The 27,965-nt window shown below is 37.5% G+C and overlaps 2 protein-coding genes across 26 annotated transcripts in view; one reads left to right on the forward strand and one right to left on the reverse strand.

The window, feature by feature from the left end:
• The window catches only part of LOC110833927 (coiled-coil domain-containing protein AGAP005037), a 412,755-nt gene that overhangs the window by 267,807 nt on the left and 116,983 nt on the right, over window positions 1–27,965 (forward strand). For 24 of the 25 annotated variants that reach the window (XM_087345631.1, XM_087345626.1, XM_087345627.1 and 21 more), the window contains 3 exons: window positions 3,018–3,351; window positions 11,879–12,077; window positions 13,740–13,929. In XM_087345631.1, coding sequence (XP_087201757.1) covers window positions 3,018–3,351; window positions 11,879–12,077; window positions 13,740–13,929 — 723 coding nt within the window. The remainder of the gene's footprint in view (window positions 1–3,017; window positions 3,352–11,878; window positions 12,078–13,739; window positions 13,930–27,965) is intronic. The other variant, XM_087345622.1, reaches the window with a different exon arrangement.
• On the reverse strand, window positions 17,020–27,709 carry b6 (pentraxin-related protein b6). Its single transcript, XM_022072541.2, has 5 exons — window positions 27,595–27,709; window positions 24,426–24,693; window positions 21,564–21,669; window positions 20,545–20,759; window positions 17,020–20,179 (listed from the first exon to the last, which is right to left on the reverse strand). The coding sequence occupies exons 2-5, from the start codon at window positions 24,687–24,689 to the stop codon at window positions 19,112–19,114; spliced, it is 1,653 nt and encodes a 550-aa protein (XP_021928233.2). The 5' UTR covers window positions 24,690–24,693; window positions 27,595–27,709; the 3' UTR covers window positions 17,020–19,111.

Here is a 27,965-nt window from a genome sequence, read left to right on the forward strand (position 1 = left end):
ACAAATAACGCTTCACAACAAGGAAATCAAAGAATATCAAGTCAGTCGCATTATCACTGCTCCAGAAGCAGCACGTCGCATTCTTAAAAATTGACTAACAGTTGTCCTAAAACATCTGGAAAGTGAAAGAAGAAGTTATCAAGTATTTGAAGTACCAACTCCAACAAGGTAAAGTGATACTCATTCGATATATTACGATTACGAAAACTATTATGAAAACTGACATTATGATCGATTTTAAGACGAAGATTTGCAGGGGTGGGGCTGGACGTAAAAAGTTGACTGTCCAAGAACAGTTGGCCTCTGAACAGCGACGTAAAGAACTACAACATCAGACATATTTAAGAAACAAAGAAAAGCGAAAGAAGACTTACATTGATAAACGTAGAAAAACGTATTCAATAAGAACAGAAGGGAAAAAAATCAGACGAAGATTTGTAAGGGTGTGGTTGGACGTAGAAAGTTGACTGACCAAGAACAATTGGCCTCTGAATAACGACGTAAAAACTTAAACATCTGACCTATCTATCAAATAAAGAAAAGCGAAGGGAAATTTACATTGATACACGTAGAAAATCTTATTCAGCAAGAACAGAAGAGCAAAAAACAAACAAACGATGATTTGTAAGGGTGGGGTTGGACGTAGATAGATGACTGACCAAGAACAGTTGGCCTCTGAACAGCGATGTAAAGAACTAAAACATCAGACGTACTTAACAAATAAAGTAAATCGAAGGGAGACATACATTGATAAACGTAGAAAAACTTATTCACCAAGAGTAGAAGAGAAAAACGAAGATATGTATGGATTGGGTTAGACGTAAAAAGTTGGCTGACCAAGAACAGTTGGCCTCTGAACAGCGAGGTAAAGAACTAAAACATCAGAACTATTTAACAAATGAAGGAAAGCAAGTAAGACTTACATTGATAAACGTAGAAAAACTTATTCACCAAGAGTAGAAGAGAAAAAACGAAGATATGTATGGATTGGGTTAGACGTAAAAAGTTGGCTGACCAAGAACAGTTGGCCTCTGAACAGCGAGGTAAAGAACTAAAACATCAGAACTATTTAACAAATGAAGGAAAGCGAAGTAAGACTTACATTGATAAACGTAGAAAAACGTATTCACAAAAACAGAAGAGAAATAAATCAGACGAAAATTTGCAAGTGTGGGGTTGGACGTAGAAAGCTGACTGACCAAGAACAGTTGGCCTCTGAACAGCGACATAAAGAAGTAAAAAATCAGATTAGAGAAAGTGCTCCGAATAAGACACTAAATTAACACCCCGAAGGGGGATAGTTTAGTGTCTTACTCAAGATTTTAAAACGCATCCAACCCCCCGAAGGGGGAGTTAGTCAAATGTTTTAACCCGCCCATTGGGGGGTGAGAGTTTGTTTAGTTTCTTACTCAAGGGTTAAAACACTTGAATGAGACATAAACTAACCCTTCCGAAGGGGGGTTAGTTTAGAATTTAAAACGCAACCAACCCCCCCAAAGGGGGGGGGGTGGTCAAGTGTTTAAACCCCCCATTCGGGGCGGTTAGTTTAGTTTCTTACACAAGGTTGGTGGTGTTTTACAAACTTTACCAACCCTCCTTAGGAGCTCCGAAAGGAGCGCCCTGCTCTAGTTAAGATAAATATAAACCATAAGTTAAATAATATCATCGAAATGTTAGGCCAATTGTTTCTTTGTTGGTACCACTGCGTACCTTATCTCCGATCTTTATTTTCTCACTTAGTGTTATAACCTCACAACTTTTCTTTTACATTGACGTTTTGGTTCCATAATGCTGTTCAAGGACAATATCATATTCAGGAAACTAATAGGATTCAAGTTAACGTGGTAACAGCATTAAGTGATACCAATACAGCAGGTTATGTGCAGTTTGTGAGACAAGAGGAGGCACATAATTGTTTGCATTATTTTCACGTGTGTAATTGAATATGCGTTGGTCAAACCCACGTTGGACGAGGTTTTACTATATGAGACAAAGGTACTTTGTGGCTTGCAAGTGTGTGTACGTGATTTATGTTACCTTGGTCTCATGCCACAATGTTAGTGCACCCTTGGTTTGCATGCAGGGAAATGACTCCCACATATGGAGGTAAGCTATTGCGGACATCCTACATGGGCTAGAGCATACAGCTAACAACTCCTCAGTGAAAAGTGCAGTTGAATGAAAACTTGTCATGAACTAAAAGTCAGAGTTTGATAACAAAGTACTAAAATGAATACTTCAAGCTGAAACAAATGAAGATATGGTAAAAGGGCTTCATGGTTCAGGCAACTTGTACAGTTTTCGTTTTGGCATTATTTAAATTAAGGCAGATGAAGTGGGAAGGGTATGATGAGGGGAACAAGAAATGATCACAGAATTTTTACTGAAAAGTCTCATGGAAATGGACCATTTTGAGAGATGAAGTTGATTCATATTAAAAAAATGATGCATTGTAATATGCTTGCATGTGTGAAGTTATGTCAGATGGACCAACTGTATGCTTGGGTGATGATGACAGTAAAGCTATGGGTTTCATAACAACAGTGAATTTCTTGAGCTTGAAGGTTCAAATAAAAGGTGATTTTAGACATAATTCAAGATTGATTAGATAAAATTATTTTCTGACAATAAGTGTTAACTTCTAGAGAAGTAATAAATTGTTTTGTCAATCTTTGTTGTAGATATAATGAATGTAAGATATTAAGTATTTTATACTAATGTATTTACATGTTATAAAACTGTGATACATTGTATAGTGTTATAGTTTTATGGTTTTCGTGTCTTAGAGCAGCCTATCACTCTTTAATTCAGTATGTTCAGTTTTGTTTTGTAAGTGATGATTTTGTTTCTGATTATTTATAGATATTATAATTATATTAATTCAGAGGGAAATTTTAATATTATGAAGGTTATAGTTTATGTATTAATCATGGCAATATTTTGTTGTATAATATTAATATAAATTAAATTTTTGATATATGCAGATAATTTTATCATTATCTTGTGTTTATTTTTAGTCACCTCTGCCTCGTGGCTATCCACCACCGTCTTCAGCCATGTTGTTTGATGATGATCCTGGCATCATGTCAGAGGTGGAGACAAGCTCAACGGGATTTCGCCGCGGAGGCAAACAACGCAGTTCCTTGCCGGTCGTCCGCACACCATCTAAAACACTGGAACGTCCGCTGGGTAAGACCTCTGGAGCTGGTGTCCCCGCCGGTGTTGGTCCTATGCTCAGGATTTTGCCACACCCCTCTGCCATGGCAACTCACCATCACCAGATGGTGCACCTCCTCAATCACCACCATGGTCTCTCTAACAAGCAGTCATCTGCAACTGCGACAAGCGGCGGTAGGGGCACCTCTCTCCTACCTTATAGTAGTGCGCTCGCTCTCATGTATTAGTTTGCCGCAATTAATATTATAATTGTTGCCTGATTTTGATGGTGATAGATTTGGTGATGCTCAGTTTTTTTTCTGTTTTGCATATGCATGGCTGATGGTGTAGGCCCACCGTCATCAATGTGTTTAGAGAAAGTCCGCATAAATAAAGACTTCACACATTAAGGTTCAGACTATAACGAAGCTTACGTGGTCTAGAAAATTCTGCTTTGTGGTATAGCCATGGACGTGTGCATGGAACGATGCGGTATGCAATGGCATTTAGTACGTATGACATTTAAAGTAAAGTTTTTAATATAATAAAATCTTTAATCCTTAAATGATCACATAAACATAAAAATATAATATAATGTTTCTGATTCAACTTCCCATCCTGGCTTTGTGATGAATCCATATCGGTCATTCTGGGATAAGAGACTGAAATATTATTTAGCTTTTTTTTAGTATTATTTTTCTCTGCATAGCTTTTTTGTATTCAGAAACTTACACTTTGGAATCGTAGAGAATTTGATGTCTGCATCATTATTTATAGATCATGTTAGATTGCTTTCTGTCTGCTGCCATCTTGTCATATAGTCTGTCATTGGAAGTTGCAGTATCTGCTTACAGTTGCTCGTACTTCTGGAACGTTCGGTTGAAAGTCGGTAAGATCATAATTTGAGGCTCTTTCCGTGAGTAATACTGATTGAGACAGGTCATGTTCTTCATATGCCATATTTCCTCTACATGTGTTTGCGAATAAAGAAATATTCTATATTTTTGTTAATTCGAAAGTGGTCATTGTTCTTCTTTATTTCATGAATAATTTTGAGTTTCTATACCATTATGGAAGCTTTAATTTGTTCTGCTACACTGATTCTGGTTCACAACTGGACACGCAGGTTCAGTCCTCGGCTGGAACGATACTGTTTTTTATTTGACAATTTTATCCAAACCATTCACAGGTACAGAAAATAGGATTTTAGACATTCGTTATAACCCTGGCTTCCATGTGTATTTAGGGCTTTCTTGCTTATTTGTTTATGTATTTTTAAATTAACTAATTAAAACTGTCGGAAGACGGCTGTCTTCTGGGTTGTTGTGCCGTGTAGTCTGGTAGAAGTTTACCAACTGTATCAACTGCAGAGGTCGTGCAGCTTTAAAGAAAATATAACAGAATTATACAAAGTTTCTGTACAGTGAATTGGAAATTATGGGGGGTGAGGTTAGGTGTGTTCTGATCTTTGTCCTGGCATTGGTCTGTAAGAACGAAGGAACACCATGAAAGAATTTATTAAAGAACAGCATGATGTTAGAGTAATGTCAAATCAAACTATGTTTTGCATTGTTTGAAACGGTAGGAAAACACAAATATTTCAAAGCAGTTGTGTGGTAGAGTTTTCGCCCCCCCCGCCCCCCCTGTGACTTTTTAAAGTACACACACACACCCAGAATAATTGATGATCATAACTGAAATATGATCTTAGTTACAGGACAGTATTTTTATAATCAGCTAAGTTACAGTTAATTTGGTGTGAAATTAGTTTATTTATGTCAAGACTAGCGCTTGAGTATTTTCCTAAAATATCTTTTTTAATGCATCAGAGCTCTTTGGAGTTCTGAAAAGCAAAGTGTGTTGTTCAAGTACAGTTCATTCAGACTCCCAGAAGGAAAGAAAGATTCAAACGATGTTAATTTGTGGTAGACAGATCCATCCTGGAATTGTGGTGCTCTGTAGATAATACATAATTAGGTTGAAATTATTTTAGGGACTATATATAATTAATTATGCTGCCACGGTGATCTAGCGGTTAGAACGCTGGCCTTGTAATCCTGGGGTCCCGGGTTAGATTCCCAGCGGTGCCTGAATTTATAACTTGTGTTGGGCAAGGCCGTGGTCTAGGCAACACGGAGTTTTCCTCCGTGGCATCCCAACAATTACTCCATTCACACACAGAAGAAGGCAATGCATACCACTTCTGTATCGCCTGCGTAAAAAACATATGCGAACAGGTCCCAGGCCGAGAGAAGGATGGAAGGATCCTGTTCATAATATGTCGCCAACCCCCTGTAAAAGGAGACGGCATAATAATTAATGTAAAAAGTCTACTGCTGTATAAATATTTAAAATGTGGTATATGATTGGCCAACAACACCGAAGTAATGCGAAAATTCAGAATCCTCAGTTAGGACCAAGACACATGGGAGTCTGCAGACAAGACTCACTTGTGCTTTGAGTTCCTGGTTCAAAGCCATGTAGGTGACACTCCTGTTAGGAAGTCTATGCAAAACAGTGTTTAAATTTCCTTCATGGTGAATCTCGCAGGTACCGTACTGGTACTTGTCAAAAAAGGTTTAGGGTTTTTGAAGTATCTTTGGCTAAGATTTTCTTATGTATGTCCAGAGCAGCACTCGGTAGTTACGTTTAATTTTTTTGTACTGTAGAGACCTCCAGTTTTTATACTTGGAATATAATTTAGAATTATCTGATCTTAACAATTTAATGAGTTTTACAAAGTAAAACCTCACGTGAAGCAGTAGAGCCATCAGCAAACATGTTTTTTTTATAGATTCTTAAAAGTCATATATAAATGGATCTTTACAAATGATGTCTGTTGACAGGAGAAGGGATTACAATGGTTCTGTTGCTTAGGGCAGTGTGATAGAAACCAACTAATGAATGCATATAAACTCGCAATGAATGACATGTTTTTGTTCAACAAGTCTTTATTCCTGATTAAATTTTAATGTATGATAACATGAAAGAACTAAGTATCGAACTAGTTACTACATTATGGCGTCATTGATTTCTTAATTATTTGAAGTCTTGCTTTTATTGATTCCAATTGTTTGTAGTTGCATGCTTCAAAATACTGTCACATTGCACTTTTAAGTGGTTCTTGTACAGGCTGTTTCATCTTTGCAGGTATTTGATGTTTTGTTAAATTTCTTGATATCCTAGCATCTTTGTTTATTCATTTCTGCAGTGCCCCTACCGCCAAGTTTCAGATTGATGCACTTGTGTCAGAGTACTGGAAATGTTCACAGTTTTTGTTAATGACCATGGATTGACATGGTTTTGTGTTTGCCGAGGGACGGTGGTGTAATATAATGACCAATGAATTTGGTTGTGTTTTTTGTGTCATGCTATATGGTTGCAACCAGTGTGTGAAAATCGAGTTTCGTCATGTAATAGTCGTTCGTTTGCTTCAGTATTTTTGTTAGTTTATTCCGAATAGTTTCCAGAGCAGCCGTATGAAATTTGTAAGAACGTGTATATAATTTACAATGCAAAGACGAAGTGAGTTTGAAATATCAGTAATTATAGAAATTGATGATCAGTATATTTTTATGTAATTCATGTACATGTTAATCGCGATATACACTGGTTATGATCGTATTCTTGGCGACTTCTTCTGGACCAGCATTGGATTGGGACTAATATTTTGAGTTTGAAAGTATGGCTACCTGGTCGTCAGTAGTGGGTGATGCAATTTGTTTCTGCCTTTTGACAAGTTAAAAATATTTGTTGCTGCCATTAATAACAAAATGGGGGAACTTTCCATTTGTTAAGAATCACAAATAACGAGCGTTATGACGTTAGGAACACAGAGTGAGGACTTGTGAAGCGACACAAAATAGACAAAGAGAAATATTTTGATTGGATATGTCAGTTTTAGAGGATGTCTCACTTTTTCTCCTCATACATTTTTTATTTACTATCTCCACGGACTTCACACAGTTTATTTAAATTCAGCGTTGATGTAATTTTTTTTGCTTGTAGTTAAAATGTGAAGCCTGTATTTTGGGCTTTATGTAGGGACAATTATATGAATACTTTAAAGATGCATATTTAAAATTTCCAATTATATTTCAATGATAAGTGCTGTGAGCATTTCTATATCTCTGGCCTTGATACGAAGACACTATCAGTGAATGCATAGTAGTTTTGCTACAAATACCACACACATGCTTAAAATGTAGCTTGATATAAAACATAAATAAAATTTCAAATATATAATTAATAATGGCTGTCGCAGACTAATATTTGATATTGTACTTGAAACGACTACTGTCCTAAGCAGATGTGAAATTAATGGCTGAAAATTAAAAGGCAGCAATCCACTAACATTCAGTGCTCAGAAATCATTTAGTAATGGTTGGTAACCCTTGTTATAAGAATTGGTTTCTAAAGTCCTATAAGTTGTGAAGTGGAGAGGGGAGGTCAGATATTAATTTTAAGAGGGCTGCTGTGTTGCATTTTGAATTATTTTGTTATACGCGCATTTTCTTGTTATAATTTCATTAGTCCTTAATCATTGCAATCTGGTGGCTTTGCAGCACTGTACTGCCAACTTCTTTCTATTGCCAGACTATGAAAACATCATCATTCTTTATTGGACTGTGTACCATTTATTTAATGACCAGACATCTTGGATGTCATCCGTGACACAGTTTTGATATTTTATTTATTTCCCAGATTAAACAGAAGTTATTTTTGCAAACATTTTAAAATTAATAATTAAAGAGATGCTATTTATTTGCTCGAAGGTGGGAAATAGTATTTTATAATGTCTCTGAAAATGAAGATGTTTTATCCTGCGCGGAATTGTATAATACGAAGGATCTGCTAGTAAGGGGCTCAGCCAACAGTAGTTGTAGTACTTAATTCTGTCAATAGATGGCCCTACTAATAATAAAATGTAAACATAAATATCCTGTAGAACATTATGGTGGGAGAGAGTGCACATTAATTATGGATATGGTAGAAGAAAGATGACAGAAACAGTGCAAAATAGTGATAGTACTGGGAATAAAGTCATTAGGCTTTATTAATTATGATTAACAGAATGATTGCAGGCTTCTTAGTGTATGGCTAATATGAATGAAGCTAATATAGAACAAGTTGCCTGAAGGGATAACCTCCTATCAGCGGCGACAGACTAGTTTGAATGGTCGAGGCTCCCGCCATGACAGAACCCCGTTAGCGTAAGCAAATTCCCGTTTTTGTTATAAGGCTCTGTTTACCATTTCCAGCAATGCGTTTTGTATGCAGGAATGGTGTTACCTAGCAAGGGATGATGTCTTGCCCTTGCGCAGGACTCCGCCCTTAGTTAGCTTTTTGGTTGGTTTTTAATATAGAACAGTAGTAATGTACTCTGCGGTGGGAACGAGTGGTCAAAATACGTTCCATTAAACTGAGATTTTATTAGTAGATGTATTATGTGAACTGTGTGAACATTGTTCTGCTAATGAACTACAAGAACGAATCTAATTGGCTTATCTTTACCTATACAATACTTTGTAAAATTCAATTATAAAATCTGACGTAACATTACTTTGTTAAGTGCATATTACCACACACCTATCTGCTCTCTAGGAATGTAAAGATTAAAACGTATGGAATTGGAACTTAACATCTTGTTCTGAATGGGTGCGAAACCTGGTCTCTCACATTAAGAGAAAGATACAGATAGAGGGTGTTTGAGAACAGGGTGCTGAGAACAATTGGACCAAAGATGAATGAAATAATGGGAAAGTCTAAACAGTTATGTCCAAAATTTATACTCTTCCTCACATATTATGACAATGATCAAATGAAATATGAGATGGCAGCGCATGAGGGAGATGAGAAATTCATACAAACATTTTATTGGAGAGCCTGAAGGGAAGGAACTACTCGTACGACCTCAGCGTAGATGGGAAGCTGATATTAAAGTTGATTTTACACAAATGAATATGAAGGTGTGAATTGGATTCTTCTGACATTTGATATGGACCAGTGTCTCACTAGTAGCTCCTAGAAGATCAGAGCTTCATGGAGTTAGTCACAAGATACTCTTAAACTTAAATTAAAAATATAATAACAATATTCATTTTAAGAGCCAATGCAGAGATTACTGGCACTGTTTCAAATTTGTATCAGACATATTCTGATGATTTGTTAGTCCTTGGGTTTACTGTTACTGTATATTTTGTAGTCACAATTTTACATTTATTTTGGATGAAAGGTACAATTTCAGCACTGGATAAGAAACATGATCTTAAACAAACAGGAGAGTTTGTAGTATGCTTATGTGTTTTATTATCTGAATCTCGCAAGATTTTATATTAATTTCTTGAATGATACTATCTGTTGCACTGCCTCACTTTGATGACAAGGTTGCCACATTTCTCACCTAAGAGTGTGTAAAAATTTATTTTATTTTCTGGATTTCGTAAATGTGTATTATCTTTCTGGTGTTTCCTCTGCACTTTTCTGTTTGTTCCTTTGTAGCCACAATGTTTTTTACACTGATTTTTTTTTGGGGGGGGGAAGTGTGAAAAAATTTAAATATGCACTAGGTAATTTTATTTTATGTGATTGCACATCATGTGCTGATATCAAGCATGGCAGGAAGTTTATGGAACAAACATAGGATTAATGTTTAGAATTCTAGAAAATATCAAGAAAAGTTTGTAATTTTTTTACACCCAGCATTTTGGGATGTAATATATGCTGTAATAAGTATACGTAAATATGTCGTGGGTTAATAGAATGACAAGTGTGTGTGTGTGTGAAAAATTGATCTGGTTTATAATTTTAAGTTAGTTAAGCAACTTTAATTAGGAAAATAGTTGTCAATAGTTTAATTGACAGATTTTATTTTATTACGCACATTCAGCGGTCCATGTGTGTGTACATATTCTGACAATTGCACATTCACAGTAATACAGTCATATATAGTATATTAGGTTTTAGGTATCTGTAGAACCGCACATGTCTCTTGTGATTGTCAAATATGTTACAAGGCACTGAAAAAAGTTCTGTGAATAAAATCAAGCAATTTTGAGGATAAACGTTATTTAGAAAGTAAACAATTATCTGCATCACAAAGTATTTTTATGTGGGGTGTGCTGGGTCACTTGTCTACTTTTTCAGTTTGTTAGTTAAGGCATGATCCAGGCAAAAGTTTGCGTACATTTATGTGACGCGCTTTACAAGATCGGAAATATCACGCTAGCCGCAAGGTATGAATTACGTAAATATGAACTAAATTTCCACTAAAAGAAAATTTTATCAGGAGTTTTAACTATGTAAAGTTTATTTCTGCTGTTTTTGATTCAGACTATTTGTTTAAATTCATCCCCCATTCAGCACGATGCATTGACTTCAGGTTTTTAAACATTCAAATTTTTAGGAGCTTTATTATTATTATTATTACTATTTGTTTTTATATTTTACATACTTAAGCTCTTATTTATTCTTTTTATTGGATTTCATTTTATAAGTACATTTATCTTGATAGGTATTTATTCTTTAACTATGATTTTTGCACCATTTCTTTACAAATTTTATTAATTTTAGGTTGTCTTTAAGATGCTTCAGCTGAAATACATGGAAGCTTTGTTTGTGTCTGTCCAGATTGAAGGATTAAGTCTTAGCGAATCCTGTACAGATACATGTACAGTAATTTAATACATGGGCAGCAAAAGGAGTTAATGTTATTACCAAAATCTGAAACCACAAAGGCAAACTTTTAGATTCGTAGAAAGTTTGAAGATCTTAGAAATTAACTTTTCTTCTTCATGTGATATGTAAGCATAATGTTATTTGTTTATGTGTATGCTATGACATTGACATCACACTGACAGAGAGATCAGCATATGTTTGTACTGTAGAATCCTCTGATTCTTGGAAGTTTGGGAGTTGCTTCAGAGCAGAAATAATGCACAGCTATATGTGCTAAAGGTTTCAAACAATCAAATTGCATATAATACACACACAAGGAATGTTTATTGAGGAATATTTTTTAAAAATGTGAAAAGATAGGGACCTTTAATAACATTTCTTGTATTGTAGGACTTAAAATTGTGTAGAAAAACATTTAAACAAAAGTTTTTATAACACAAGTTTTGAGTTTAGTCATGTTTCCTCCTTTTCAGCCCACCACCCCATTTTATAACTCTTTGCTGTTTATTTTCTGTTAGAATTAGATATATTGTAAAGTGCTAGTTGGATGGTGGTGGTCATTACTGATTCGTTGAATACAGTAACATATTTTTTAAAAAAATTGCATTTTAAAAGAGCGGTATATATATATTTTTTTTAACTTAATGATTTGACTATATGCCAACAACAGTTAGTCCCTGGCTACAAAATGAGGACAAGAACATTAGTAAAACTGAAATTGAACTGGGTCAACATTTGATTAACCTAAAATCTTTTATTCTTGATATTGTGGTTATCAGAAATTTGAAGGGGTCATTTGTATGTAGTCTGAAGTGTTTGAGGTCCACGTAGTTCACAGTAAAACTGACAAGACAAGAAAGTCTTTGAAAATGAAAACATTTATTTTGTATATTAGCTTCAGTAGATTAATGTTAATCTTCTTGCCCCAATGATTTCCATGAGTTTCTTTAATATTGTGTAACAATTGCAGTTGGTAATATCTGTGGCTTAGGGGTGTGCGAGGGAGGGAGCGTGACATGGTGTGTTTGGTTGCAATGCTGCGCAGGGTTGGTATTCCTCCAGTACCGCAGCGAGACCAAGCGTGCACTGTTGCCCAATGAGATCACCTCAATCGACACAGTGAAGGCACTGTTTGTTCGATCATTTCCCAAGCAGCTCACCATGGAGTACCTAGACTCACCTCACGTCAAGATTTACATTCATGATTCATCCAAGGACATGTTCTATGAGCTTGAAGACCTCAGGTTGGTATATCAGTAGCTTTGCATTAGCTCAATGCTAGCTTATCTTTACTTAGTTTATTAAAATATTACTTGTAAGATTTGAGGTTTTCACAGCGGTGAGTATGAAGATTTCTGTCTTCTGGGTTGTTACGCTGTGTAGTCTGGTCGATATTAACCAACGTTTCAGAGGTCATACTGCCTCCGTCATCAGGGTGATGAATTATTCATCGCCCTGATGATGGAGGCAGTATGACCTCTGAAACGTTGGTGGAAATCTACCTGATTACATGGCGCAACAACCCAGAAGACAGAAATCTTCAAAATATTACTTCTTAACTTATGAATGGCTTATTTCAGTTTCCCTTTTACACAGTATCTTAGTTTCTGACAGGACAGTTGTTATCTGTTTTGATGTGTAGATGTTGACAGTAGATAGATGGAATAAAAAGTTAAATTAAATCCGTGGCGTAACAGCTCCAGAGAGCCAAAGCCGACTAGCTTGACTGCTGGCCTCACGTTCACATGCCTAAGAAGAGGTGAACGATCATCCAACCAGATATAGGGTGACGTGTGGTCAGCATGACGAACCCCCAGCCACTGCTAGTTTTCATGACCGGATTACGCTACCCATTGTAGCTCCCCAATTTCCTCACGATGCTGGGTTGGCACCGGTCCCATACACCGGTCGAAATCTCATGAGAGAATTTCTTCTCCCCCAAGATAGATGGAATAACAATACTTAATATTTCATTATACAATATATTACTTGTAATGAAAATCTAATTAGAACTGACAGAATTGTACAAGTCTCTTCTATCTTATTACACCCATTACCTGAAAGAGAGATCTCATATTATGACTGAATTTGAATATAACGCAAATCTGTATAGAGAAATCTGTTTTTGAAATTGGGGAATTAGGTAGGACTATATTTTTGTGTTGTGTCTCAAGGACATGGAACCGTCTCGTCACTTCTTAATAGATCCGTCACCATCCCGGTACTTGGAAGTTGTAGAACAGAATGAGACTTGACGGCCTAACATACAATTCAAAAGATGTGCAAAGTGGCAGAAGCCCCCAAAACAGACTGTGCTCTGCTTCAGAACCAGATTTTTAATGTCATATGTTGTATCATGTTTTATAATATAATTTAAAATAAAGCTGTAATTAAGTTATGATTAAGAATTTTATTTATTAATATTAACATATTTATTTCAATGGAAAATTGTGTGTGATAAAGATATTTTATAATTTTAAAGGTGGGGTCTTGTTATCTAGGAAAATGTAGAGATGCATAACACATGCTTTTTGCCACTTTTGTGTTGAAAATACCAAATACACAATACAATTTTTGTAGTAAATATTTTCACGAGAAGAGTTTTTAATATTTATTTCTTAACATCAAAATCAATCTTATTGTATTTTATATTTAATATTCAACCATATTTTCTCGATTTAAAGACACTCGATTATATGACACCCTTGATTTAGTAATGGGTCTTCAGGAAAAAATATGCTATATTGATTCAGAGGCACCATCAAATGAAAGACATCCTGATTTTAGAAAATTTAAAATGTGAGAAATAAGCATGTCTTAAAATTTAAGAAATATGATAATGTTTTTATATTATAATATTTTTTGCCATCTGAGCTGATGTGGTTTGGAATATGATTTGCTTGCAGGTCACACCTCCGTGACATTCGTGATCGCTCAGTCCTGAGGTTGTTTGAATCTACAGATATGAACGGTGGCGTGCTGCCTGGCGCAGGTGTCGGAGTGGTTGCCCCACCCATGTGGGACCAGGACCAGTCATATTTCAGTGAGCCTGAATTTGACTCGGAGTATCAACACCAGCACATCCACAAAAGCAAGGTAGGGATCTCCACTGTCATCTTCACCAGGCTGCTGGAAGTAAATGTGTTATCCTAATTTTATCAGGTAATGAGATGGAACTTTGGAATGAAGACATTTCTCAGTATGAGTCTATGCATCCCAACCACCCAGCCCCCTATGCAATAGGTATCAGGGGCCCAATTTTTGTGGGGAGGGGTGACACTGAATACTCATCCTATATAATGTTTAGGTTAAGAATGATCTGAGGCATCATGCTTCAGACTGGTGATAAGGAATGCGCGCTGGTTCGAGTCTCGGGGGAGAAGAAATTTTCTCATGAGATTTTTGACCAGTGCCAACCCAGCATCGTGAATAAATTGGGGAGCTACAATGGTAGCGTAATCCGGTCATGAAAACTAGAAATGGCTGGGGGTTTGTCATGCTGACCACACATCACTGTATATCTGGTTAGATGACCGTTGACCTCTGCTTAGGCATGTGAACGTGAGGCCAGCAGCCAGCTAGTCAGCTTTGGCTCTCGGAGGGCTGTTACGCCACGGATTATTATTATTATTATTATTATTAATGTAAGTTTGGACCTATATGATTTAAACATTTTTCCTTATTTTACCGGATAAGAGAGTTCTCCAGGCGTCCTGAACAAACGGGACACTTTATATTTTGAATATAATGGCACATTCTATGCAATACATTGAAGGGGTGTTACAAATTTTGAATATCGGATACAGAACTTTGTCACCATATTGCATTAAATTTCACAGGGATAAACAAACCACTGTTTAGTGAGATTTGGGGGCATTTATACAATGTTTTTGTAATAGTATGATAGAGGGACAGACAAGCCGCTGCAAATCAGAGTTTGCGTTAAATGATTGAAAGTCAGTTATAAATGTATGGATACATGGGTGTGTAAAAGCAATAGATTTTTTTTTTTTGTGCATCCATATTTGAAGGCATATATTATTTACTTCCAGCAACTTATTTTAAAACTGTTGAGGCTCAAGGCAATGAAAGTATTTGTTCCTGTGTGGTACATCAGAATGTGTGCTGTTTGAACTTGCCTCGCTAGAGTTATATTGATGTATGATGGACCATGCTTAATAAGTGAAATATTTTGGAAGACGGAATCATACAGAAAAGCACGGAATATAAGGAGAAGAATGGAAATAGATGTTGTGACTTATTCCGCTTGTCTAACATTACATGAAAGTTTCTGTGCTATGTAGAATGACTGCCATACAAGGCAAGGTAATGAACAGTATATTTCATAATCTTATGATTTACTCATTAGATACAGGTTTTTATTGGTGCAGAGTAGAGTTAGGGCTTATTTTATATTCTAGTGCTACTTGAAATTAGTACAGTTTTAAATGATAATTGATTAAAAATCCCAGTGCCATTGTTTGATCATTGCTGTCATAATTTTTAAAAATTGTAAGCATGAAGCAAACAGAGTTATACTAAGAATGCATGACTGTTTCTTAGGTGAGAGAGAACATACAATAAATGATACAGTGCCAGATTAAATGTAATAATGATTATCAATAATGAAGGATGAGAGAGGGGTTTATTTTAAAACGAGACGGTATCCTTATGCTTGTGATAGGCGATGTGAAATGTTCAGTCTGTTTCGCCAACTTCCGTTGTACTCACAAATTTATGGTGCAAATGTAATTAGTGTTTGAACTTCATGAGCACTGACACATATTTCATAGGTTTCATATTTTCAGAATCTAATACTTGGATTTATGCTTTAATTTCGTGTGGAAACAATATAGCGAAATCCGTATGACAATTTCTAGCGAGAGATGAAATACACATTCCATCTTACATCATGAATGTTATTGCAGTCGGTGTTTAATGAAAGTGCCTTGAAGTCTGAAATGCAAAGAAATATTGAGTGGAACTGAGGGTCTACTCCAATGTTTGATTTGGTGACAACTTATTGCAGCATGAGTGAACACCATTGATTGGTTACAGCTTTGGCTTGGGGTTGGCTCTTCGTTTATGTTCGATCAGGGATGTCCAAAGCATGGTATCATGTTGCATGCATCAGTGATCAGTATGTGCGACCAACAAAAATCCTAAATGATACAGGTCTTATTTATTCCCAACTTCCAAAATAGATTTAGGGTCAGTTTGTATATGAATAAATTTGCCACGTTAATGCTGTTAAGGGAAGGGAATGTATGTGTATTTGAATACAGTGCAGTTATTATAAATTCAATATAAGATCATATTTGAGACTGCAACACATTAAATTATATTATATTCTTTAATTAGATGGAAAAAAGTTACTTGATTTTAACTTTTATATGCTGCTACTAGAATTTATTTTTTCTACGTACAGCAACGTAACTGATTCGTGACGATCTACGAACACTATGAAGTGGTTTACTGGTACTGTGTATTATGGAATATTTCCCATATGATGGACTGTATCTCACTAGTGGGTAGTTTATTTATTCTTGGTTTATTTAACAATATTTTCAGTAGCTCGGACTATACAGTGTAAAGTAATAGGCTCATTAGTGAATAATGATTTAGACATAATGTGGAAGGAATCAGACATGCCATAATTTATGGTACTAGCCTTATATTTTCCTGTGGGGACTGAGAAAAATCGTGGTACACTGTAGTGTTTTTCACAATTCAGAGCTTTTATTTAATTGGCTGTACACTTGTCATTTGTTGGCTCTGTATACGTAGACTTTTTCCTGTAAATAAGAAACAGGTTGAGGAATGGTGTGATTCATATTTTAAAACCGTTCGATCAGTCGAGACGAACAAACCTCGTGGCACAAAAAGATAAATTGAGAAATGGACAACAGGTCATAGCAAAGGAACACTCTGTGTCGGAAATTTGATTTGCGTTACTTTGAAGCTTTGTCTAAGTTGGAGAGAGCAGCTTTTAGTTTCCATCGGTTTTTTCTTTGGGGAGGGAGGGCACTAGCTGTTGGATGAGTGATGCAATTCTAAAGCAAATGTACACTGGGTAGAATATTCTTAACATTGACAACATATAAAAATGAGTGATTTATTTCACATTCTGGCCACCTAGTATACATAGGATAGGAGAGGCAGTAGGGCATCAGTGAACAATAAATATAACATAAAAATATTTTTATTTTATGCAAATTTGCATTTATGTATTATAATAAGTAATCTTGCCGATGGGAATGTTCTAGTCAGCAGAAATTAGCTGATAATGAAAGTGGAGATGATAATGATAAGGAAAATACACCTTGGTTGCAGTTTTAAATATATATTTTTATACAGATAAGCTTATAAAGTTGTCTGCAAGAAGGTGTTTGCTTAATTATGGCTGACATTAATCTGTTACATAATTTGTGTCTGTTCTCCAAAACTTGAACTCTGGGTCAAGATATTAATTTTGGGTTTATGGAACTGTCGTTATGGTGAATAAATAATTGAACATTTCTGTTTACATTACAAAATTTTACTGAACTAAAAATATATTTGACAAATGATAGATGGTACGAATTACTTATTTCTTCGTGTTCTACGACACTTGAACTCTCTCAGACATGTTTCGCAGTACCGCATGAATATCTACGTTACCATGTGTGAATATGGAAAGTTTGCTCCTGTAAATGAAGTTTTATTAAGTTTTTTTATAACAACATCAAAGCAAAAATTAATTGATATCGGATTATGGCATACATTCTTGACTAAAAGTTGTCAAACATTCAGCAGATTGAAACATGTTATATGCGTAGTATGTTTCTATTTATTTTTATGCTGTTGTACTTTGTTCAGGAATTCGTATACGGAATGTATTAATGTGGTATGCTGTTAAGAAGTTTTATGAATTATGCTTTGATTTTGCACAAAACAAATATACATTAAAGAGAGATTTTAGCGTAATATTTACAGGGCTGGTTCCTTCAATTAGGAGGAATTGCAGTATTCAGTTAATATTGAATTTCATATAAAATGTGCAACACCCTTTTAGTGACAGAACGCCCAATGAAATTAAGACATTTAGAGGAAATCAATTGTTTTTCTTAAATCTTGTTTACTGGTAGGCATTTCTCAAAGATTAGTAAGGTCTGACTTTTTAATAATACTAATGTCACTACATTTATTTAAAACCGAATTGATGGTTCATGACTTGTAATAAACACATCATAAGAACAGTTTTGTAATGAACGTAAGTGTAACAATGTTGGTTCACAGTATAGGAATAAAAGATGCAGTTCTATCAAATTGATATGTTTTCCACATTGACTTCTTTTGTTTTGGAAGTGAGGGAATTTTTATTCTTCGGTAAGGGTTTGATTTCTTGTTTGATAGGTTTTATTGTAGTTGTAGTTGGTGACTCAGGTTACCAGAGAGCCACGTCTTTTCACAAATATACATCAGTATGAAAGCACCGAGGCATGAATTTTTTGAAGATGAAGTACTAAATTTCATTATCTTAATTAAATTGTGAATTTTTGGATAATGTTACTCTGTCAACATGGAATAATTTTGCGACATTTATAATGTACTTCACCCATAATCCTTCTGAAGCTGTGGTCACATCAGCTGCATGCACTGTAATAACTAACTAACTAACTAGATGGCTTACCGAACCCGAAGGTTCATCACCGAATTAACCAAAGCCCTCGACCGGACCCTGTCCTGGGCCAACAAAATCCAGTCTCCTTCAACTCCTATCTCCCATAGATCCCGCCTGACTTTATCCTCCCATCTACGTCTAGGTCTCCCCAGCGGTCTCTTCCCCTCAGGCACTGTAATACTGTGACTTAAATAAATACTTGGCGGTTGTTATTGGCTTCTCGGCCTTAGCAGCCGATGTGCCTCTAAACCCATAAATGCACACACAAACAACAGGAATGTCTTCATACGTGTCCATTTTAAAGGCTAATATTGATATCACCAGGTGCTGGGTGATGTCTTTGACCATAGACACATTTTGACTGAATCATTGTGCGGCGTTTCGTCTTCTGGTAAAAGGAAAGGGTGTGGTCTATCTATTGCACAGGCCCATTGGATGAAATCTGACTATGTTATTAACCCTTTTCCTTTTATCTGAAGTTTGAAGTGGCCTCTAAAATATCGTACATGTCCAGTCCAGACATTTGAAAATGTCCAAAGAATGTTTTCCCATGTTTACGTCTTTGAATCCAGCACTGTGAACCATCATTAATGGCAACATTAACAATAGACTAGCCTAAAATCTCCTGCACACCGGGTTGGCCAAAGTGTAAAGTGCTCCAGAGTACAGTTTCTTGGGTGTATTTCTCCAGGATATGAGCTCTGCTTTCTTGAATGGTTCTGGAGCACACCCTGAGCAGACATTCATCACTTGTAACACCTCCCCTTCAGCTGGTTCTCTGGGATAATTATCTCTTGTACCAGATAGGTCATAATTGTCTTCCTGCTGTGGAGTGCTTATTGGATTGAAATCTCCTCCCAGAAGTCCTGCTGAGTTTCCAAGAAGTGACGAACCCAAAGACTCAAAGTATTGTCCATTTCCGTCGCCGAAGTCAATGGCTCGTTTTGTGACTCTGTGTTTGCCTTCTGCTTCAGTTGCTGACCTCCCGTCTGATTTCTTCAATTCACTGTCGAGTTTCTGATCTTTGATTGTTAGAAGGTACTTCTTTGGAGGAAATTTATTTTTGTGAGTGGATGTGCTACGTTTTGACCTTGCTGCTGTTGTGCCCTGCACAGCGACTGATTTATCCTGCTCGTCATCTCTTTTGAACAATGAGTGCTGGATATTGAGGAGAGAGCCACCGTCTTGCTGTATGGCCAATGGACTGCTGTCCAGTGATGCAGTAGGTCCAGGTGCATGATGTATAGAAAAGGAAGAGACACCTGGTAGCGAAATGCTGCTTGTACTGCCTCCAGACTGCTGAAGTAAAGGTGATACCAGCAGAGGATTTCCTGGGAGAGGAGATGGGTTTTGAGGCCGCACTCCAAGCTGTGCATGGACGTTGAGTCGTGGTATGAGTTGCCCAGATATGAAAAGGGGATGTGATGGTAGCGGAGGGCCGGTAGAGACAGGTGGTGGTTGAGGTGTGGTGGTGCTCACATGGTTACCATGATGATGTTTGTGGTCTCGATGAGCCTTTCCAGCTGCGAGAGCAGCCTTGTACAAATACAGCTGTGTCACCTCACCCAGAAGACCACCAGAGCCTTTTGGAGACTCTTTCCCCTCCAAGAATCCACCACCAAACTGCCGCTGTTCTTGGCCAGTGATGGCAATGCCACCTCCTGGTATCACGTGGCCAACGAGCTGCAAGAGAAATATGTCTGAGGTCAAAGAATTTAAAAAAAAATGCTATTCTTCTGTTTGGATATGTGATAACTCATCTGTCAGCTGTCATTCTTGCTGTCATCATAGAATATTTCAACGAATGACCGTTGAAACTAAAGCATTTATTTATCTCAACGTTTAAAAATCATCAGACATTTTCCTTCCCAGCCCTCACGTTTTAAAATTTCATTTTCTAGTTTGTTATTAAGTCCATCATTTCGGTTTGATATTGCAGACACTGGCTGACGCCATGGCCGTGCATCCATAGTTCAACCGACCTCCACTAGTAACAATTTGAATTTTGCGTGAATGATGTGTATGTGCCCTGAAATAAAGGTACTTACCCTGTTGTGAAAGCCTCGCCCTACGCGCTCTGCGTTTACCCAGATCTGCCACTCGCCAGATCGGCCGTTCCACGAGGTGCAGGAGTGGTACCATCTGTTCAGGCGCAGAGGGTAGTTGAGTCTGAAGAAGGTGTGACTCTCCACCGACAGGCTGAAGTAGCTACTGCGAGCACTGTTCGAAACCCACAGATAGATGGCACGCGGCTGGTTTGGCACTGGCGACACGTAGTGGATGAATGTGTAATTACTTACAAGTGTTATAAAAATGTATATTATATTACAAGTGTTATAAAAATGTATATTATATAGGTTGATTATGACGGAAGGACAGGGAAGAAGTTAGGGCTTCAACTGAAGTTTGATTCATTTTTTTTTTCTGGAGGTAATGGAGAAAGCAGGTTCCGTTGAAGATGCGAAGTTGGTACTTCAGGATAAAATTCAGGCCTGATGATCGTAATTTCACGGTTACACTTCAGTTATACTGAACACTGCCTATTGTCTGTGACGACTTTTTGGACGTTGACTCTGTTTCCGTCATTACAAGATATTTAATTTATTTATAGTTTATTTAACGATGCTGTCAGTAGATTGATTGGTTGTTATTGAATTGAAATTTTTCTCCAATATTAGTGGTATTAGTGGGTAGGTTGGGCCGATAACAAAACTACCTGCAATCCCATGGAGACGAAGCGTCTTGTGTACTTATATAACAGTTTTGCGGTGCGTTGAATCAGGAATTTTATGAAGTTTTTGCGGGATACATTTTAACATCTTTTCCGAACCTTTGACAGGGTGGTTTTTCATCTTGAATAAAGCTGCAAGAGAGTGAACTGACTACTCACGTCCATCTGGTGTCGAGATTAAAATTTCTCTCCCGCAAGCGTTCTCGTTGTGTGATGCCTCGTCACTGTGACAGCTTCAACGTTTCTTTGAAGGAGCTTAGAGACAGAGGCATTATCATGCCTACCCCAGACTGCGGAGAAATAAACACTGCTCGCTATAGATAACCTACCACATACCAGCGTAAGAGAAGAGTGGGTGGTCGCTCGAGTGGTTGTAGAATTTGTGCCACATGCAGACGGTGAACTCCTTGAAGTCGGGCAGTGACGTCTTGTACTGGATGTACTGCAACACAATAAGCATGTTTTACACACTAGTTGGGAGGGGTGGGGGTTGTTTTAATCCGCGCTGCGGTCTACGGACGTGCAGTGACGTTGTAGCGGATTTTTTTTTCTCCTGATTTGTGAGGTCATTCGGTCCGAATAATAGACACACCTGGGCGTTGTATTAGTGAACATTGAAGTATGAGCCTGTATGAAACTTTGTTTAAGAATGTCCTTATTTGATACTCCATTAACATGTTTCGCGAAGGTGAAATAAAAATGTGTAAGATAATAATTGTAATTGATAATGCTTGGTAAGTGTGTCTTATACCGGAATATGCATATCCTCATGCGTTCTTTTTAGAGGTATTAAATCAGCCACTCACTTTGGCCACCAGATCGCAGCACCTCGATGTCTACCTTACGACTTCCTTCATCCGTCATTTTGTAATCACCGGCCGTAAGATATTGAAAAGTACGATTTTGAGGTTTTGCAGAATGTCATCAAATCAGATTTAGTCCAAATCCGTCCAGCGGTTTCTCATTGAAATAAGTGAATGTAGAAAGTGAGAGAAAAAGTAATCCCAATAATTATAGGAGCAACTGGAACTGACTCCAAGTCACTCAGAAAATATTTGGCCAACATTCCGGGCGAATACGACATCAGGGAACTTCAGAAAACTGCCATTTTAGGATCTTCATACATCATTCGAAAGACGCTGTCGTAAAATATGTAGTCGTCCCTCACAATAAAACTATATAATAAATGTAACACGTATTAAAAACAAAATGTATTTTGGAAATAGCTGCTGCACTACGTACCTCAGGGGCAAGGTCTGTCTCGGGTACATAGAAGTAAATACCCTGTAAAGTGGTGAACAGATGGAATAATATTAATAATAAAGTGTCATGCAATGCCGCCCCAGTTAAGAAACTTTTCTGGAAACCAAGGCGAATTGGTTTTACTCTGCCGGGATTTTGCGATGTGAGTTTAGATATTTGATAACATCGCTGTTGTCTGTCAGCGATTAAAGCTATTCTCTATATAAGAGATCGTTTCTTATACTAAGCAAGATTTTCATGGAAAGGGTTAACACAGGTAGTAACTGAGCTGGTGTTTGTGAAATGGAGATGTGAAATTTACGTAACGGGTACAGTGCATACTAGCCCTCCCTCAACAACATTACCATGGCAACGGTTGTAATATTATCCCATTAAGGCCAAAATCCCTTAGCAGCAAATGATTATATTATTACAAACGAACATTATTTATTAGAAAGATAGATCTTACTCTGTAGTTTCTGAAAAATACGTAAGCCCGCAGAGAATAAAGTCGTATGTGAAGCGCTTGTCACAGGGATGGAGTTAGCAGTTGGACTGTTGTAGCTTTCTCGGAATTTGGAAGAACACTTTCTGTTGTCTCCGGTGTAGTAGGTAGCTTTCATGCCGAACGCATCTCGAGGCAGAGAAAGTTTTGACACAAGCTTTCTGCGGCTTTCATTAAGAGATGTCCTATGCTTGTTATGTAAGTCTGGCCGTGAAGTTTTTTATATTCACCTTCCCAACCAGTCAAGTGTAACTAAGGGCCTTCACGAAGGTCGCTTTAACACGTCACGTTCGTCTTATGCGCCCGTAAGAGTAGTACTCGTTGTAACACGATAAATTATTCATGTCTTAAAACTTATTGTGACTGAACGAATTGTTTTATCACAACACAGTTTATTAAATAACATTTGTTAAAGCTGTAATTAACACCGTAGCTCTGATAGATGCCACTTTATTAGATAAATCGTGAGACGTATTAGAATATTGTCTGGTTACCCGCCCCATAACCAGTGCCAACCATATTGAACACCTGTAAAAAAACTCGAACTGGTAATAGAAACCGTTCGTTTAGTCACAGTAAGTTTTCTGTTATATTCTGTATTTCAGCTTTAGATGTAGGGATATATTTGCATTGTGTGATTTTAGGTGGCAATGATACGTACAGGTCTCGTAACAAAAGGTAATTATAGTCGAAATTGGACACCATGCTCTTACACATTGCAAAAGACACTAAATATATATTTTTGTGTAAAATGACTTGCGCAATGAAGGCTTATAAGGGGAGTAGAGGTAAAGCGCTGTAAATTCTAAACCTCGAATCTAGATGGGGTTGGGTGCTGTATTTCAGACTTCGCGTGCGTTATCCCCGGCGAAATAGGCCCTTTTGCTTACGGGAGCGGTGATAGCGAACCACGAGCCACGCGTTGTGTGGACAAAGAATGTGCCTATCTTTGCCGGAAATAGAACCCTGGTCGCTAATTTTATGGCTGGTTAGTTTGCTGACTGATTTGGCCTACGCGCAGGTGGGATGATATTAAAATCGGCCGTAAATAAACCGGATATGAAGGTGCGATTGGCTGAGGATGGTTATTAGTGGCGAGCTCTTGTGGGTAAAGTAATGAACCTTTAGATTCTATAAAAAGCAGGGAGTTTGTTGTCTAAGATCTAAGGTTATCACGGCTGTGAAGATGACTTTGTAGGTAAACACCGATTTTTCCGAGAAACATTTTTTCCCCATCATCTGCCCTGAAGACTGTAATTTGTTTTTATTTGAAAAGTTGGTACTCTCCGTAATGTGGCTTGAGGAACACCTCTGGAATGTACGTATACTACAAAGAGGACACCTTTCTTGTCTTGTTTGATACGGCGATGAATATATATATATATCGAAGGGGAATCCGTTTGTTAGGTGGTAAATTTCGTTTGGTCACAGAAATCCATGGATCGCTATACCTGGAAATAGAGGTCCTGTATGAAGGAGACTTTGTAGATGGCGCAGTGATCTTGCCCCCTGCTGTCTTCAGCAGCGAGGGTCTCCCCGAGCTGATGGTAGTACTGCAGAGGCGGGGACTCTTCCCCGCCGGTGTGTACAGTGTGGTATGAGACTGATAGATGGCTCTGTGACTCTCCGTGTGGGACAACGGGACGCCACCCGCCAGACCTGATCTCTGCTCCAGCGAATGTATTGGCGAGGACCACACACGCCAGGAGTAACATCGTGCTACAAGCAGATTGTACAAACTGCAGTGATTATTACGGTGGTTACTAGACTGAAATGTTTCCTATTACTGCATTTAATGTCAAATATTAACAGCAGAATGTTGACGAACAATGGCCATCAGACTGAAGTCACACTCGTAAAATAATATTTAAGAATTCAGCGCGCTTTGCAAAGGAAACACCACACTTCACTGTTACAATGATCAATTGGCTGATGATATTTAAGGAAATAATCCCTGTTTACAGAGAGAATCATACGAAACCCATCAATACGAAATGAAGAGTTATTTATTGTTGAAGCAGATGGGAAATGTAGATAGATAACATGTGGGCTTTAGAGGGTTAAGCCATAAAATTGATAGATATTTTACAAGAATTCAGCATGGATCAGGTCGAAAATAAATTAACACACTACCGAAAAACAAAATGGATTAAATCGTGTTATAAGAAACTACATGGAAAAGTGTCTTTCTTTAAAAACTAGTCGGACGCTCACCTACTTAAGAAATTCCGTCTTTTGTGGAATCAGGTTCATTGTAAAGTTACAAATTAAATAGAATTTTATGGTCTCTAAAACCATTATAGACACGATAAAGAAAATCACGTTGCTGGAAATCGAACGCAATCCCGCAACGTATTCAAAGACGCTAAAAACTGAATTGGTTCGTTAAGTGCCCTCCTTTTCGAGATTTATAAAGCAGCAGTGAAGAAAGCGGATAATGAAACAGTGCATTACAAAGAATCAGTGGAGTTTCGACAGATGTTCAGATTTTGATCTTGTTCCCTGACGACAGATGTTACTGGAAAACGTTAACATGCGTCCACACTGTGTGGTGTCACAACGCAGCGCATGTGATTTTATAAATAACAGATTGGGGACTTCATGCATAGCCTTGCATTTCACCAGTATGTGACCAGTGACCTTTGTAAATGGCATCAGAGTTGTCTGAGGTCATGACCTCTGCGTAGGCAGGATATCTGGGTTGGATGACGTCACGGAGGGTCCTGCCACCCGTGCTAGTAATGGTTACCATGGTAAATGTCGTATGCGGGAAGATTCAACCGGTTAGATTCGTATGTGAAGTGATGGTTAAAAGTGTCTGGTGTAAGTGAAAATTAAGATGGCTGAACAATTTTTCGCAGTTATCTATAAAAAAAAATAAAAATGGGTTTGTCACGCGATTAAAAAGTGTAGGTGACGGCTTTCCTGTACGAAGTACCATATTTTAGAAGTCTTTTATGGACTTGGCGATCCGTCCTCTTAGTGAGGGCGAGTGATCACGACATTTGCGGGTGTTTCTTGGCCAGAAGGCCCAGTGGTGCAGAAAGCATTCTTTGGTGGTGAAATGAAATATTACCAACATCACTGAGGTGGATCGAATCTCAGCCTGGATCGTTCTACGCTTTGTAATAGTTAATTATGTAGGGTGCAGAATAATTGCGCTGGACTCGTTCTCCTTCTCACGAATCTCACATTTGTTGTGCTGCCCGGTATTTTCCCACGCACAGTTAGTTGTATGCAGGCTTTGAAGTTTTTGTTCCGCTTTGAGACTGACAATGCAGTGGGAACTGTTGCACTGCCTGAACTCGATTATTGAACCCTGAGACAAGAGATGCGAAATAATTTCATATTTATATTTCAGTACGTGAACCGACACACCCTGGTTGTCGTTAAGTGAGGTTAAGTTTGGTTTAAGCATACTTCAGACTGACAGATATCGATAAATCGATATTAGGTTTATATGATGTCGATCTTATATAATTTCAGCGTATCGATATACTGCCTAATTTATTGGTAGCATAAACATACTGATATATGACCATTTAGAGTAATTACGGTTTTAATTTGTAATTTAGTAGAATAATTTGAAATACAGCGAAGACATTATACATTCATAAGACTGAGTTTAATTTCATAACATCCTATACCGAGAAAACGATTCGATATCGATGTAAACGAGGATTTTTCTTGCGTTCTATCTGTTCCTTGTCCGTATGAACACATAAAGGAAGTACATTTGGAAGGTTAAATTAGATGTGGCATCCACTTACGAAATATTAATTTGGATAATATAAATCGGTTTCGATTTACACCACTATCGAAGGTGTAAAAAAGTGTTACATGCTTTTCGTTAAATGATTGTCTTATGTATTCCGTACCTCAAAGAAAACACAACATTTCACCTTTAGAAAGAACAAGTAGTTGATGCTGTTCAAGGAATTAACTTCTGTTATTCTGAGAATACACTTTGGAAAAAAAAAAGTAGAATTAACTGTTGTTAAATCAGGTGGTACGTATAATTACCACTGGACATGAAATGTTTAACACTTCCATTCTACTGGTACGCACACATTAAGAATACTTTAGCCTGCAACCAACTAACCAACAAATCTAATTGCTCAAGTGCAGGACATTGTCACTTGATAGGTTAGACCATTCTTGTGTACAAAACGCATTGCTAGAAGTGGTTAACGGTTCGTAACAAATTATAACTGGGGATATGCTGACGCTAACGGGTTTTTGTTTGTCGTGGCTGAAGGCCTTGCTGTGTTCAGACTAGGGGCTGTTGGTGGAAAGATGATCCATCACTTTGCCCTTTACGAAAATAAATATACGCCCCCTGTCTCGTCTATAAGGGACATGCGCAGATTGTGGTTTTTCGGTCTTCGCGCACGTCCGCTATTTCGCACTTCACAGATTCTGTTTGCACCTCGCGTCCTCCAAAGAATTTGTCAAAAATCACGATCTTTCGACAAGCATTCTCTGTATTTAACACAAGTATGTAGCCCGATGAGTTATCTTGCCTGTTTTAATGAAAGTATTGCTTTTAAAATCACTTTATATTTGATGAAACTTCACTGGATTTTCTTTCAGAAAGTCACTGTCACACAAAATATTTACCATTTGTCAGTGGACACGCAGACACACACACACCACGTGTGAACTGTTCGTTAGCTCGCCACCGACTGTGGTCTCCGTCTAAATGTCTTTTTAGTGTAACTGCTTTTTACTTGTGTAGAAGTCAACTTTCTCCTGAGTGTGAGGTCGGTCTAAGTGATCATGGGTACATACCTGTTCCTCCCTCTCTTGTCGGAACCCCACCAGTTGATGCTGTGTTTCGATAAACACTTATTATGCGTATCCAAAGCAGTTTATTTTGTGTTAGTACTATTTTGATTTGTAGTAAGCAATTTCAGAGTTGAAGATGGCTGTCTTCTGGGTTGTTGCCCCCGTGTAAACTCGTAGAAGTTTACCGACGTTGTGATACGTGC

The sequence above is a fragment of the Zootermopsis nevadensis genome, unplaced genomic scaffold (genome assembly GCF_977971745.1).
Source record: "Zootermopsis nevadensis isolate Lab colony 2312 unplaced genomic scaffold, Znev_1.0 Znev_ptg000009l, whole genome shotgun sequence".
Lineage (NCBI taxonomy): Eukaryota > Metazoa > Arthropoda > Insecta > Blattodea > Termopsidae > Zootermopsis > Zootermopsis nevadensis.